General features: G+C 44.6%; 1 protein-coding gene across 1 annotated transcript in view; it reads left to right on the top strand.

Annotated features, from left to right (window-relative positions):
* LOC138666181 (fap1 adhesin-like) overlaps positions 1–8,654 on the top strand; it is a 55,891-nt gene extending 47,237 nt beyond the window's left edge. The window contains exons 8-10 of the mRNA XM_069754421.1: positions 4,970–5,132; positions 5,479–5,652; positions 7,423–8,654. Of these exons, the coding sequence (XP_069610522.1) occupies positions 4,970–5,132; positions 5,479–5,652; positions 7,423–7,492 (407 nt within the window). The 3' untranslated portion in view covers positions 7,493–8,654. The remainder of the gene's footprint in view (positions 1–4,969; positions 5,133–5,478; positions 5,653–7,422) is intronic.
* The last annotated feature ends 7,720 nt before the right edge of the window (positions 8,655–16,374 follow it).

The following is a 16,374-nucleotide window of genomic DNA, read 5'->3' as shown; positions in this document are numbered from 1 at the left end:
GTCAGATTTACCCAGTGGTTTCCCATTCAGTGTGTAATGGTGACATTGATTCCTTCTTCCCATGTGTATAACCTTACATTTATCATTGTTAAACCTCATCTGCCACCTTTCAGCCCAAGTTTCCAACTTATCCAGATCCATCTGTAGCAGAATACTATCTTCTCTTGTAGTAACTGCTTTACATAGTTTTGTATCATCTGCAAATATCGATATTTTACTGTGTAAACCTTCTACCAGATCATTAATGAATATGTTGAAGAGAACAGGTCCCAATACCGACCCCTGCGGTACCCCACTGGTCACAGCGACCCAGTTAGAGACTATACCATTTATAACCACCCTCTGCTTTCTATCACTAAGCCAGTTACTAACCCATTTACACACATTTTCCCCCAGACCAAGCATTCTCATTTAGTGTTGTTAAGCCTTTGACGGATTTGACTAAGAAGGGTGCTGATGTTGCTGATTGGTCTCCTGCGGCTGTGGAGGCCTTTCAGGAACTTAAACGCCGGTTTTCTTCTGCTCCTGTGTTGCGTCAGCCTGATGTTTCGCTTCCTTTCCAAGTTGAGGTTGATGCTTCCGAGATTGGAGCGGGGGCGGTTTTGTCACAGAGAAGCTCCGATTGCTTGGTGATGAAGCCATGTGCGTTCTTTTCTAGAAAATTTTCGCCCGCTGAGCGGAATTATGATGTGGGTAATCGGGAACTTTTGGCCATGAAGTGGGCATTTGAGGAGTGGCGTCATTGGCTGGAGGGTGCTAGACATCGTGTGGTGGTCTTGACTGATCACAAAAATCTGATTTACCTTGAGTCTGCCAGGCGTCTGAATCCTAGACAGGCTCGTTGGTCACTGTTTTTCTCTCGTTTCAATTTTGTGGTTTCATACCTGCCAGGTTCAAAGAATGTGAAGGCGGATGCTCTTTCTAGGAGTTTTGTGCCTGACTCCCCTGGAAATTCTGAGCCCACTGGTATCCTTAGGGATGGGGTGATTTTGTCGGCCGTCTTCCCAGACTTGCGACGTGCTTTGCAGGAGTTTCAGGCGGGTAAACCTAATCGTTGTCCGCCTGAGAGACTGTTTGTTCCGGATAGTTGGACCAGTAGAGTCATCTCCGAGGTCCATTCTTCTGCGTTGGCAGGTCATCCTGGAATATTTGGTACTAGAGACTTGGTGGCCAGGTCTTTTTGGTGGCCTTCCTTGTCGAGGGATGTGCGTTCTTTTGTGCAGTCTTGTGAGGTTTGTGCTCGGGCTAAGCCTTGCTGTTCTTGAGCCAGTGGATTGTTGTCACCTTTGCCTATCCCGAAGAGGCCTTGGACGCACATTTCCATGGACTTTATTTCGGATCTCCCTGTCTCTCAAAAAATGTCTGTCATCTGGGTTGTGTGTGACCGCTTTTCTAAAATGGTTCATCTTGTACCCTTGCCTAAGTTGCCTTCCTCCTCTGAGTTGGTCCCTCTGTTTTTCCAGAACGTGGTTCGTTTGCATGGGATTCCGGAGAACATCGTTTCTGACAGGGGATCCCAGTTTGTGTCCAGATTTTGGCGGACGTTCTGTGCTAAGATGGGCATTGATTTGTCCTTTTCGTCTGCATTCCATCCTCAGACGAATGGCCAGACGGAGCGAACTAATCAGACCTTGGAAACTTATTTAAGGTGTTTTGTTTCTGCTGATCAGGATGACTGGGTTACCTTTTTGCCGCTGGCCGAGTTTGCCCTTAATAATCAGGCTAGTTCTGCTACCTTGGTTTCTCCTTTCATTTGTAATTCGGGGTTTCATCCTCGTTTTTCCTCTGGTCAGGTGGAGCCTTCTGATTGTCCTGGAGTGGACATGGTGGTGGATGGGTTGCATCGGATTTGGAGTCATGTGGTGGACAATTTGAAGTTGTCCCAGGAGAAGGCTCAGCAGTTTGCTAATCGCCGTCGCCGCGTGGGTCCTCGACTTCGTGTTGGGGACTTGGTGTGGTTGTCTTCTCGTTTTGTTCCTATGAAGGTCTCTTCTCCTAAGTTCAAGCCTCGGTTCATCGGTCCTTATAGGATCTTGGAAATTCTTAACCCTGTGTCGTTTCGTTTGGATCTCCCGGCATCGTTTGCTATTCATAATGTGTTCCATCGGTCGTTGTTGCGGAGGTATGAGGTACCTGTTGTTCCTTCGCTTGAGCCTCCTGCTCCGGTGCTGGTGGAGGGAGAATTGGAGTATGTTGTAGAGAAGATCTTGGATTCTCGTGTTTCCAGACGGAAACTCCAATATTTGGTCAAGTGGAAGGGTTATGGTCAGGAGGATAATTCTTGGGTGGTTGCCTCTGATGTTCATGCTGATGATTTGGTCCGCGCTTTTCATAGGGCTCATCCTGGTCGCCCTGGTGGTTCTCGTGAGGGTTCGGTGACCCCTCCTCAAGGGGGGGTACTGTTGTGAGTTCTGTTTTTGGGCTCCCTCTGGTGGTTACTGATGGTACTGGGTGATTTGTGTTCTGCTGTCTCTGGTGTCCACCTGTTCTATTAGGATTTGGGAGTTTCCTATTTAACCGGGCTTTCTTGTCATTTCCTCGCCGGCTATCAAGGTTATCAGAGTGTTTTGTTACCTCAGCTTCTGGCTTCAGTAATCTTCAGGACAAGCTAAGTTTTTGATTTTCTTGTTCCACGTTTTGCTTTATTTTTGTCTTGTCCAGCTTGCATATAATTGTTTCTTTGCTGCTGGTTGCTCTAGTGGGCTGTAATTGCTCCTCATGTTCCATGAGTTGGAACATGAGTTCAAGTAATTGCAGGATGGTTTTTGGAGGGTTTTTTGCTGACCGTGCAGTTTACTTTTGTATCCTCTGCTATCTAGTTTTAGCGGGCCTCATTTTGCTGAATCTGTTTTCATACTGTGTATGTGCCTTCCTCTCATTTCACCGTCATTATATGTGGGGGGCTGCTATTTCTGTGGGGTATTTCTCTGGAGGCAAGAGAGGTCTGTGTTTCTTCTAATAGGGGAAGTTAGATCTTCGGCTGGTGCGAGACGTCTAGGATCAACGTAGGCACGTTCCCCGGCTATTGTTATTTGTGTGTTCAGGTTTAGGGTCGCGGTCAGCTCAGGTTCCATCACCCTAGAGCTCGTTGGTGCTTGTCCTTTTGTGATTCCCTGCCATTGGAATCATGACAGTACTCTGTACCGGGTCCGGTGTTCACAGGGGGATGTCACGGTGGCGACCCGGTCCATGGCCCAGGGCACCTATGTAAAAGGGAAAGGTCTTTTAAGGGATAAAGTTTATGTTCGTGACGCCACCTGTGGTATTCGGTCAGGGTTACCGACGCTGCTTTAAGGGGTCTGCTGGGGTGATGTTATGGCAGCTAGAGGGTATACCTTCCCACAGGTGAAGTATATCCCCAAGGCTTCCCAGTGTGTAAATGGTGGGATGGTGAGAGGTGTAGAGAACAACGAGGACACAGGATTGCCATCTCTTTACCTTGTTTACTGTTGGTTTCAGCAGCCACAGTCCAGGGCACTAGATCACAGGGCAGGTAGAGTCCAGCCGGTTTGGAGGCCAGAGTTCCCTTATCCAGGTGGAAAATAGAAGCCTTCCTTTGCGCTGTAGTGGTGTAGTCCCTTACTGCTAGAAGTTTCACATAAGGTCCTCACAGATGTTATCTCTCTCTCTCTCTGTCCCCCGGTTAGGATAGGACAAAACCCATATGACTGGTGACTTGAGCCTGTTTGTAGGGTCTCTTAGATGACCCGGCTCTGTGGGGTGTCACCGTGCCTCCTGGGTGTAGGTGCGGACAGGTAACATGCAATTAGATGTCCTGCCGGTCTCTGATGTAAGGCGTGGAGGTCCTTACAACCTCGGTGTTCTGGCTACCGGATTTCTGCGCCTCAGAAGGAGGCAGCCTGCTCGGGGCTGGTCCCCCTCTGGTATCCTCTTCTGTGCTTCCTCTCCTGTATGCTCACTGCAATCAATTCTGCTTTCTAAATGTCTCTTTCCGGGAGCTGCAGCTCTGGGGGCATGCACAGCTCCGTAAACCCTCTGTCCTCCTCAGACGGCTGTCAGGAACTTTCCTAACCTTTCCTACAGACTACCAATTATATATATATGGGGGGTCGCCTATTATATAGGATCAAAATCTCCCCCTGGTGGCCTGAAGTGTGAATGTGTTGCATGTTTGTGGTACCTGGTTACAGTTATCCTTTCTTGCCTCCAAACGTAGCATTACTCTCCCCGTGAAGAGAGCGACATTACTGTGATGACCAGGACCCTGATGTGCCACAAACCCCCATTTTACCCATTTTTTTGGGGAAAAAGTGCATCTTATAGTTTGAAAAATACGGTATATATGCGTTATGTTGTTATATTGTATGATTTGGACTTATGTCAAGGCAAAATCTTTTCTGTGCGTCACAGTGGCTGTGGCAGTAGAGGGGGTCCTTAGGGTTGGTGAAATTTATTATGGGGAAGTTTACGGAGATGGTTCCCCTCAGGATGGAATTACTGTTCGACTGGTCTGGCACATAGTGGGGCTCTGGATCTACCCTGGGAGCTAGTGGTGGTGTTCTTTTACCACTGATTGTGGTGTGGTGCCCTCGAGCTTTGGGTTACGGTTGAGGGTAAAATAATTCTATTAACATACTTTGTCATATATTTGCCGGATCTTGGAGCCCCAAGGACCTCCCCAATTCTTTCATTGGTTATTGTTGTTTGTTAGTAAATGGCCACTGTGGCCAATTATATCCAAAAAATAAAGTCTCCTGTGTATTATTATTATAAGTTAAGGGGTATGGGAGAATGTGAGGAGAAAAGTTAATTAATTAATATAGGGATGGTTTCAGTGGAACATGTTGGGCCATACAGTCATGTGAAAGGTCTGTGGTTACTAGAACCACTGGGACTTATGGCTCCATTGTTATGTTATACTTACTTTGGTGGATATATAATTATGATTTTACTTGTGTCATCTTTTTCACATTGGATGGTGGATTCTCTCACTTTGATTTTATTTCAGATTTCTGCCATTCGGCTGCACCTCCTGGGTTTTCTAAATACTACTTCCCCGATAATACAGACTCAAGATTTCGCTGTGTGTCCGTCTGTACGCCAGGAGCGCCTGGAGAGATGAACTGCCACTACGGAGACTGCAGGTTACCGCAAACAGGTCCCGAGTGTGTGTAAGTACAAATATTACAATATAAATGTGCTGTGATACAGTAGAGATATGGAAGGGACGATGAAGATAAAAAATCATAATAAAAAATGGCTGCAAAAAATATGATGAGTTCAACTATGAGCAACAAAAGATCTTCAGTACAGAGAAGGTAGATGATATAGGAAGGCTACTTGGGGTTTGAGAGATGGGCAGAAATGTTATCAGGCCGCTCCATCTGGAACGTAAAGGCTCAGTCATTTACGGAAATTTTGGAATATCTGTGAACTAAACCCAACAACCTTGAAAGATCTTCCACAACATCAACAATTGTAATTCCTGCTCTCTGTCACCATCTCCTCTGTCCGCAGGTGTCGCGATACCAAACATTTCTGGTATTTTGGAAACGACTGTCAGACTCGGATCAACAGACCGGGGGTTATCGGAGGGGTCTCCACACTCCTAGCCGTGCTCCTCATCATCCTTGTGATTGTCCTGGTGGTAATACCTTTACGTAAATGTGGGAAGGCTGAGATAAGTTCACGGTGGGTCTTAGTTATGAATTTCCTAAAAGTATTTCCAACGTTTATACTTCAGAGATTCTTAGGTTTAACTTTAAAAAATTCTGAAACTCGAAACCTGTTCTTGAAGACTGGATCTTGGGGACCTTTTATGCAGTCATTAAAATTGGTGTCCAGGAACCACCCTGCAATATTTTCCATTATTACTCCCAACCTACCAGTCTGACCAAAGGGTTGTACCCATACAGTGGGGGTGAAAGCCAACAAGTGCTCTTCGATTGGGGTTTGGATGTTTCGTGAAGAAGGTGGATATGTTGCAGTATAGGATGATGTGCTAAGGAAGGGAGGGGAAGATTGGATAGTGCAAAGGCCTACGGTATGGTGTACAGCAAGCATGAGCTCCAGATGGCTATGTAGTCCCCTCTGGAGAGGATGCGGTATCTCAGAATATCTCCTTGGCAGTCAACATGAAAACACCAAGCTAAGACCCAGATAAGACATAACATAGTAACATAGTAACATAGTTAGTAAGGCCGAAAAAAGACATTTGTCCATCCAGTTCAGCCTATATTCCATCATAATAAATACCCAGATCTACGTCCTTCTACAGAACCTAATAATTGTATGATACAATATTGTTCTGCTCCAGGAAGACATCCAGGCCTCTCTTGAACCCCTCGACTGAGTTCGCCATCACCACCTCCTCAGGCAAGCAATTCCAGATTCTCACTGCCCTAACAGTAAAGAATCGTCTTCTATGTTGGTGGAAAAACCTTCTCTCCTCCAGACGCAAAGAATGCCCCCTTGTGCCCGTCACCTTCCTTGGTATAAACAGATCCTCAGCGAGATATTTGTATTGTCCCCTTATATACTTATACATGGTTATTAGATCGCCCCTCAGTCGTCTTTTTTCTAGACTAAATAATCCTAATTTCGCTAATCTATCTGGGTATTGTAGTTCTCCCATCCCCTTTATTAATTTTGTTGCCCTCCTTTGTACTCTCTCTAGTTCCATTATATCCTTCCTGAGCACCGGTGCCCAAAACTGGACGTCAATGTATTGTGCCGTATGGTTTCTTGTTCCATAGTCTGGGCCTGGTAAGATCATTGCCTATAGCACAGGATATATTGTCTTACAGAAGCACCATATGGTGGCACAAACATCATCTACAGGTCCTTGATACAAAATTGTAGGGGTCCCTCATCCTTCCATTTTAGGTCTGTGCTCGCTTTTAAGTAGTGTCGACTCTTAGGTTGTGTTTTCAAAAAGACCAAGTTTTTCAGGCGTAAACCACTTCAGGAAAATAAACTTTTTTCAGGAGTTTTACTTTTCCCTTTGTGGCTTTGAAGCATTTTGGAAGTTTTTGCTGCATTTTTGATTGGACGGTGCCTCATTTGGAGCATATTCCTTCAGGATTATTGTCAAAGGAGTGAAGCAAACTTATTTTTTGTTTCCACGGAACGTTTTTTCAATACTTTTTTTAGGGAAAAAAAAATGTTAAGAAACTTATCATGTGAATAGGAGTGTGGACTTCCCATAGAAATGAAATAGAACAGTTTTTGAAAAACAAATTTAGGAGCAGACTGACGTAAAAAAAAAAAAACCTCCTCAAATATTGCTTGTGTGTATAGCTTTAGCTTTTTGATCACAAGATATCTGCTTCAAAATTCACATGGAACCGATTCAGATACACTTTGATGTGGATTTTGAGGGGAATCTGCCCATGTGGGTAAACTCATTGTGACCCCATCCCTACTTCTGATCCATGTTCACCTTCCTGTCTTGTGTTGCAGAAAGCTTCTTGACACAGATTACACCGGCTCGATCACCGGCCCACAGTGGTACATCCCCAGAGATGAGTAAGACCGAGAAGACGTCGGTCATGAGATTGGATGACGACGAACTCACAGGGGACAGACGGGATCATCGTCCAAGAACTAATGTCATTCGTGTGGTCTGTTACTCTCTAATCTGGATACAACTGGACAGGAATAATGATGGAGACTTTGTCACAGGGGGTGATGTAGAAGGACAATCTCTGGATTTTACAGAATTTTTTCCCTCTTTTTTTTTGTAAATACTGAAGAAGACATTTTCCTGGAAATTATGTATGGATGATGTCACCACCTGTTGTGATGTCATGCTTCCTTTACACTGAGCAAGTATGAAGGAGTCGAAGATGAAGTCCTGGTCTAGTAGGTGACCACGACTTGATACCTAAGCCCTGGGGTGGTGGTTACCTTCATGTACCTGGTCTAATAATTAATGAGGAATGTACTGAGGAACATAAGGAAGATGTGGAAGACAATCTAGGAAGCTTTCTCCTTTACGTGACCCTATTCCAACCTCCTGACTTTGCTCTTATCATGTCTTACCATTAGAGTTGTGTTAATCTCCTGAAATTCGATTCCAATTGTGGCGGTTAATTAATTGAAATTGACTCACATTGAATAGATTCTAAATAAACTAATTTTGCTGCCAATTTCCCCCAAAATTTAGATATTAATGAATCTGAATCCAAAAAAACCCCCAAAACTCTGACCTGGAGCAAAGAGACTTGGAGCAAAAAAAAAGCAACAATTAGAGGACTGAGCGGCAAGACAGGACAAAAATACGGGGGACCGAGGACAGAGGAGTACAACAGAACAGTTTAGTGACTTTTTAAAACTCTTTCTTGGTTGTGAAAAGTCAGCAAAATAGCGTCAAACTGGCTGTCATTTCAGTGAATTTGCAAAAACTGAATCCCCAAAATTTCATATTCATTAGAATCTTAATTTATTAAGAAATTTGCAACAAAATCATTTTGCTTAGACTCTGCTCTTCTCTACTCATTGTACTGTATATAATTGTTGTAGGCGCACACAGAGGTCGCTGCTCATGGATGTCAGTAGTAATGCTTCTGTATAATGACAGGGGGCGCCTTCTCTCCTTCTCTCCACGCTTTTGATATATCTGGGATCTATTTATTTTTATACTTTTAATTTAAGGACATAATAAAGCTACGAGATCGCAAATCTCTGTCTCCATTAATTAGACTTTAAAATTGTTTTACTAATTGAAAACTTTTGGATGATGGATTGTGGGGAAAGGAAAAAATTCATTTTGGTCATAAGTGATGATGAGCGAATTTGTTCAGAAAACGATTGCCAAACATAATTTCGGCACGAGTATGGCACATTCGGATTCGTGATCGGAAACTCGGGCCAAATTTTATAAAATTGGTAAAAATTGGTAACATTCGGCAAAAGTGAAAATATTTGCATTGCCACAATTTGCATTCTAAGACGGGTTTCACACTTGCGGATGGGAGGGCTGCGGATGGCAGCGTGCTTCCTCCCTGAAACCCCGCCTACGCTCCACCTACGCTCCGCCTACTTCTCCATGTATCCTGCGTTGCCCTGAGTACCCAATATTAAAGATAGGTACGCAGGGACGTGCGATGTATGCAGATGCCTCCGCATGCGTCGTTTTGAAGCTGCGCTGAACTGCGCCGAACGCAACATGCGCAGCGTCAAAACTACGCATGCAGAGGCATCTGCACACAACGCACGTCTCTGCGTACCCAATATTAAAGATAGGTACGCAGGGCAACACAGGACGCATGGAGAAGTAGGCGGAGAGTAGGCTGGTTTCAGGGAGTAAGTACGCTGCCATCCACAGCCTTCCCGTACGCAAGTGTGAAACCAGCCTAAATAATATTTTTTTCAGTAGCTAAATGTGAAGAAGCCTGCTGTATCCCACATTTTAGCTAGTTAGATAGGTGGTTGTATATCAGTCAGATGGTGCAGCTAGCTACTGTCCAGTGTGGCTGTTAAATTTACCTTTCAGCTTTTTTTTTTCTTTTTTGGACATTACTGAGCTCTACAAAGAAAGCCATTAGGGCACGTGTTGTACACTACTTCTAATGTGATCCATGCACAAGTATAGCATTCTAATTCACATGTACCTAGTGAAAAAATATTAAACTGCCTGCTGTACTCCACCTTGTCATATAAAACTGTCTGCAGACCTAAAGCACATTGAAAAAAAGTTATAATTTTTTTCTGTTGCTAAATGTGAAACAGCCTGCTGTATCCCACGATGTCATTTTGTGGCGGTGATATGAACCTGTCTGCAGACCTAAGGCACATTAAAAAATAATTTTTTAGTTGACAACCTGCACACTTTGTCATTCAGTTGGGTGTAAGACTCAAAGGTTCAGGAGAAAATCTCTGCAACCTTCTTGCCCAGGAAACTAAGGGGGTGGTACTAATCAGAATACATTACTTGTTAAAGGGGAGAAGTTCCTGAATCCAGGGACAGGGCAAATGGGTACCTAATGACCTCTAATGGTTATAACTGGTACTACACTATGTATTAACTTGTACATAAATGGGCAGAGCAAAATGGTATAACCTTTCGCCACAGGGTCAGTTGGTGTTCATAAAGATGATACTGTGTCATAGGTGTAGTACCCATAAGGGGGCTTTCCTACCTGCTTCACCCATCTACCCTCAGTGTGAACACTCAATTCCCCTGTCAGCAGTGGCTATCTGGGGTCTATGATACACTATGGAAGGTTCAGCCTTAGATTTTTTTCCTTTTTTTACACATACACTATTCAATAGCTTAGCTTAGGTAATACATACTGTATATCAGCGCCTGGATTACTGCCGGAGTCCGCCGCACGGCTGCACCTAGCCTGCCGCTGCACCTCCGCCTGCCGCGCGCCGGAATCTCCGGTGACAGCCGCTCCGGGGGCCTGGTCCTCCGCGCCCTGCTGCCCCGCGTCACCCAGCAGAGAGGCCAGCTGCTCCTGCAACCAACTGTCCCTCCGGGACCGAGCCATGTCCCGCAGTGTGTCCACAAGATCCTCGACCGATTCCATGGTAAGTAGGGGGGAATCGGCTCCACGCTGGGCTCCTGTTCACTCTGGGCTCTTGTTCCACTCTGGGCTCCTGTTCCCTGCTGGGCTGCTTTCCACGTAAGGTTCCTGAGCGAGTGACTTTCCCGCACTTTTCCACCCCTTTTATCACCCGTCCCTAAGTTCCTAAACTCCTCCCCCATCCCCTTTCTAGCCAATCTGATCCACAGCCTTTTTAAAAAAAAAATAATACAAGAAAACCCTCCCCATGGCCACGCAGTCATGGGGGGCTTCCATCGAGCTGCGCCCATTCCAGCCCCCATCTGGAAAATCCTTTTTGGTTTCGTTTTTTGTATGTTTTATTGTGAGTCTGTAAAAGTGGCGTAAGACTCTGATACAATTGGGCAAATTTATAAGATTATCTCTACACAGGAACATTTGTTTAAATCACATCCAATTTCTAGTGAATAAAATGAACTTTTGTTTGTGGAAAACCCCTTCAAGTCTTAACCCGTTTCTGATCTCAAACAGGATAGTACGTCCGAGGTCAGAACCTTCACTTCGATGCGGGCTCCGCCATGTGCTCTGGCATGTGCTCCGGCATGTGCGGTCCACCCGCTGCAAATAGCTAGTTAAATGCAGCTGTTAACCCCTTTACCCCCAAGGGTAGTTTGCACGTTTTGGACCGGGCCATTTTTTGCAATTCTGACCACTGTCCCTTTATGAGGCTATAACTCTGGAACGCTTCAACAGATCTTGGCGATTCTGACATTGTTTTCTTGTGACATATTGACATATATGTTAGTGGTAAAATTTCTTTGATATTACCTGCGTTTATTTGTGACAAAAATGGAAATTTGGCAAAAATTTGGAAAATTGTGCAATTTTCCAACTTTGAATTTTTATGCAATTAAATCACAGAGATATGTCACACAAAATACTTAATAAGTAACATTTCCCACATGTCTACTTTACATCAGCACAATTTTGGAACCAAAATTTTTTTTTGTTAGGGAGTTATAAGGGTTAAAATTTGACCAGCAATTTCTCATTTTTACAACACCATTTTTTTTAGGGACCACATCTCATTTGAAGTCATTTTGAGGGGTCTATATGATAGAAAATACCCAAGTGTGACACCATTCTAAAAACTGCACCCCTCAAGGTGCTCAAAACCACATTCAAAAAGTTTATTAACCCTTCAGGTGTTTCACAGGAATTTTTTTAATGTTTAAATAAAAATGAACATTTAACTTTTTTTCACAAAAAATTTACTTCAGCTCCAATTTGTTATATTTTACCAAGGGTAACAGGAGAAAATGGATCCAAAAGTTGTTGTACAATTTGTCCTGAGTACGCTGATACCCCATATGTGGCAGTAAACCACTGTTTGGGCGCATGGCAGAGCTCGGAAGCGAAGGAGCGCCGTCTGACTTTTCAATGCAAATTTGACAGGAATTGAGATGGGACGCCATGTTGCGTTTGGAGAGCCACTGAAGTGCCTAAACATTGAAACCCCCCACAAGTGACACCATTTTGGAAAGTAGACCCCCTAAGGAACTTATCTAGATGTTTGGTGAGCACTTTGACCCACCAAGTGCTTTACAGAAGTTTATAATGCAGAGCCGTAAAAATAAAAAAATAAACATTTTCCCACAAAAATTATTTTTTAGCCCCCAGTTTTGTATTTTCCAAAGGGTAACAGGAGAAATTGGACCCCAAAAGTTGTCGTCCAATTTGTCCTGAGTACGCTGATATCCCATATGTGGGGGGAACCACCGTTTGGGCGCATGGGAGGGCTCGGAAGGGAAGGAGCGCCATTTGGAATGCAGACTTAGATGGAATGGTCGGCAGGCGTTACATTGCGTTTGCAGAGCTCCTAATGTACCTAAACAGTAGAAACCCCCCACAAGTGACCCCATATTGGAAACTAGACCCCCCAAGGAACTTATCTAGATGTGTTGTGAGAACTTTGAACCCTCAAGTGTTTCACTACAGTTTATAACGCAGAGCTGTGAAAATATAAAATAAAAAATTTCCCACAAAAATTATTTTTTAGCCCCCAGTTTTGTATTTTTCCAAGGGTAACAGGAGAAATTGGACCCCAAATGTTGTTGTCCAATTTGTCCTGAGTACGCTGATACCCCATATGTTTGGGTAAACCCCTGTTTGGGCACATGGGAGAGCTAGGAAGGAGCACTGTTTTTCTTTTTCAACGCAGAATTGGCTGGAATTGAGATCGGACGCCATGTCGCATTTGGAGAGCCCCTGATGTGCCTAAACAGTGGAAACCCCCCAATTATAACTGAAACCCTAATCCAAACACACCTCTAACCCCAATCTCAACGGTAACCCTAACCACACCCCTAACCCTGACACACCCCTAACCCTAATCCCAACGGTAACCCTAACCACACCTCTAAACCTGACACACCCCTAACCCTAATCCCAACCCTAAAAAAAGCATCTGATGAGAGCTCCTGATGCTGTTGTAATGGCTGCGGCTGCTGCTGCTGCTCCTGTTGTCCCACTTCCATGTTGAAGCTTAGGACATGAGCGCGTCTTCTGTGGTCAGGCACCCTTTTATGGGGAACCACTGCACTCCCCGCCTCCTCCGGTGCCCAATAGTGACCCCTCCCCTCCTCTGCCGCGCCGCCAGAGTCCTATTCCACCTGCCGGCGTTTCTTCATGGGCGCCGCCATCTTGGATCCGGCGCCGGCCCCCGACGTCACACGGGCACGCCCATTCCCAGTGTGCCCTGCGCGTGATGTCAGACGGGCGACCCGGAAGCTGCCGCCGCACCTGGATGCCGGCAGAGGGAGGAGGGCGGCGTGGCAGCCACGGAAGGAGCTGGGAAATCTGACCGTGCTGCAACTACGCCCGCTCAGACGCAGAGACCCAGAGGATCTGCGGACGGCGCTTCCAGACTCCCGAACCCGACGCACAGGCGCTGCCTGTTTCTTCCACGCGCGGGACGGGACCTGGGTAAGTGGAATCACCGTCGTGTTCAGTACAAGGGTCCCTGTCAGGACAGGAAACCCAACTGAAGCAACCAAGAGGTACCGCCCTTTTATTTTCAGTAGGGTTTCCTGTCCTGGCTGGGCGGATCCCCTCTCTCAGGTGTGCCGTCATGGGGGAAGGGAAAAATATTTTTTGTGTTACAACATTTTGAGAGCTATAATTTTTCCATATTTGGGTCCACAGAGTCATGTGAGGTCTTGTTTTTTTGCGGGACGAGTTGACGTTGTTATTGGTAATATTTTCGGGCACGTGACATTTTTTGATCGCTTTTTATTCCGATTTTTGTGAGGCAGAATGACCAAAAACCAGCTATTCATGAATTTCTTTTGGGGGAAGCATTTATACCGTTCCGCGTTTGGTAAAATTGATGAAGCAGTTTTATTCTTTGGCTCAGTACGATTACAGCGACACCTCATTTATATCACTTTTTTATGTTTTGCCGCTTTTATACCATAAAAACTATTTTATAGAAAAAAAAATATTTTTGCATCACTTTATTCTGAGGACTATAACTTTTTTTATTTTTTCGCTGATGATGCTGTATGGCAGCTCGTTTTTTGCAGGACAAGATGACGTTTTCAGCGGTACCATGGTTATTTATATCCGTCTTTTTGATCGCGTGTTATTCCACTTTTTGTTTGGCAGTATGAGAATAAAGCGTTTTTTTGCCTCTTTTTTTTTCTTACGGTGTTAACTGAAGGGGTTAACTAGTGATACAGTTTTATAGGTGGGGTCGTTACGAACGCGGCGATACTAAATATGTGTACTTTTATTGTTTTTTTAAACTTAGATAAATAAATGTATTTATATGAAGAATATTTTTTTCTTTTGGAATTTTTTTTAAATTTTTTTTACACATGTGAATATTTTTTTTTTACACTGTAACATTGTGCCAGGGGGGGCATCATGTTATAGTCTAAGATCGCTGATCTGACACTTTACTGTGCACAGTGTCAAATCAGCGATCTGACGCTCACTTTTCCTATGCTTCCCTGCGCCTGCGCTGAGCAGTGAAGCAACCTCCCTGCAGGACCCGGATGCCGCGGCCATCTTGGATCCAGGCCTGCAAGGAGGAGGTAAGAGACCCTCGCAGCAGCGCGATCACATCGCGTTGCTACAGGAGTCTCAGGGAAGCTCGCAGGGAGCCCCCTCCCTGCGCGATGCTTCCCTATACCGCCGGCACACCGCGATCATGTTTGATCGCGGTGTGCCGGGGGTTAATGTGCCGGGGGCGGTCCGTGACCGCTCCTGGCACATAGTGCCGGATGTCAGCTGCGATAGTCAGCTGACACCCGGCCGCAATCGGCCGCGCTCCCCCCATGAGCGCGGCCGATCACTATGACGTACTATCCCGTCGGTGGTCATACGGGCCCTCCCCACCTCGACGGGATAGTATGTCATATGTGAGAAAGGGGTTAAACACTGACAGCAGCACTTAACTAGCGCTTCTGGCTATCGGGCTGGGAATGTGCGCATCGCTGACCCCCGTCACATGATCGGGGGTCAGCGATGGGTCAGCATGACAATCACAGGTCTATTGAAGACCTCTATGGTTGTTGATGCCATATTGCTGTGAGCGCCACCCTGTGGTCGGCGCTCATAGCAATGCAGGATATCTACTACATAGGAGCGATCTGAGCTTCGCTCCTATGTAGCAGAGCCGATCGAGTTGTGCCAGCTTCTATGAAGCATAACAAAAAAATATAGATATATTTTTTAAAAAATATGAAAAAATTTAAAAAATATTAAAGTTTAAATCATCCTCCTATCTCCCCATTCAAAATGAAACAATAAAAAAATCAAATATACACATATTTGGTATTGCCGGGTTCAGAATCGCCCGATCTATCAATAATAAAAATGATTAACCTGATTGCTAAGTGTCGTAACGACAAAAAAATTTGAAACGCCAGAATTAAGTTTTTTTGGTCGCCGCGACATTACATTTCAATGCAATAACGGGCGATCAAAGAACGTATCTGCTTTTTTTTTTTTTTAGCAAGGTTTGGAATTTTTTTTACCACTTAGATAAAAGAGAACCTATACATGTTTGGTGTCTATGAACTCGTAATGACCTGCAGAATCATAATGTCAGGTCAGTTTTAGCATTTAGCGAACCTAGCAAAAAAACAAAACAAGAAAAAACAAGTGTGGGATTGCATTTTTTTTGCAATTTCACTGCACTTGAAAATTTCTTGCCGTTTTCTAGTACATGACATGGTAAAACCAATGGTGTCGTTCAAAAGTAAAAATAAGCCCTCATATGGCCGTATTGATGGGAAAATAAAAAGTTATGGCTCTGGGAAGGAGGGGAGCGAAAAACGAAAACGCAAAACCAAAAAAAGCTGGGGTCATGAAGGGGTTAAAAAAAGTTGGGTGCGTTTTAAGAAGATTAAGCGAATGCAACATGTTAAAAATAAACAGATATACCTGCTTCAAAATCCATCCGGTCACATCACCTTTACAACAGATAATTTTCTTGTGTCTACAATATAAAAACATGAAGGTTTCAAAAGTTACAAAATTTTGTGTCTCCAGAGAGGAAGAGAACTAGAACTCTAGTGCCACCTACTGGAAGGTAGTGATCTTACATTGACTTGTAGGATTGCTACCTTCCCATAGGTGGCACTAGTGTTCTAGTTCTCTTCCTCTCTGAAGAGACAATTTGCATAATTAGCATATTTCCCAGAGGAGCATTGCGGCTTTAAGTCTCCTCATCTCGGCATGCTTAGCATGTCGATCTCCGCAAGGAGAAACGATACTTCTTGGAAAACTGTGATCATGTGACAGCTCACACAACTTTCACTTTCTCCGGTGTCTCACCGCTTCCGCCCAGTAACTGCCGACCACATGGAGATTCATTTTGTTATTGGAGGAAGCT

This window comes from Ranitomeya imitator, chromosome 2 (assembly GCF_032444005.1).
Source record: "Ranitomeya imitator isolate aRanImi1 chromosome 2, aRanImi1.pri, whole genome shotgun sequence".
Lineage (NCBI taxonomy): Eukaryota > Metazoa > Chordata > Amphibia > Anura > Dendrobatidae > Ranitomeya > Ranitomeya imitator.
The sequence above is the reverse complement of the archived record's forward strand: the minus strand, read 5'-3'. Positions and strand labels throughout refer to the sequence as shown.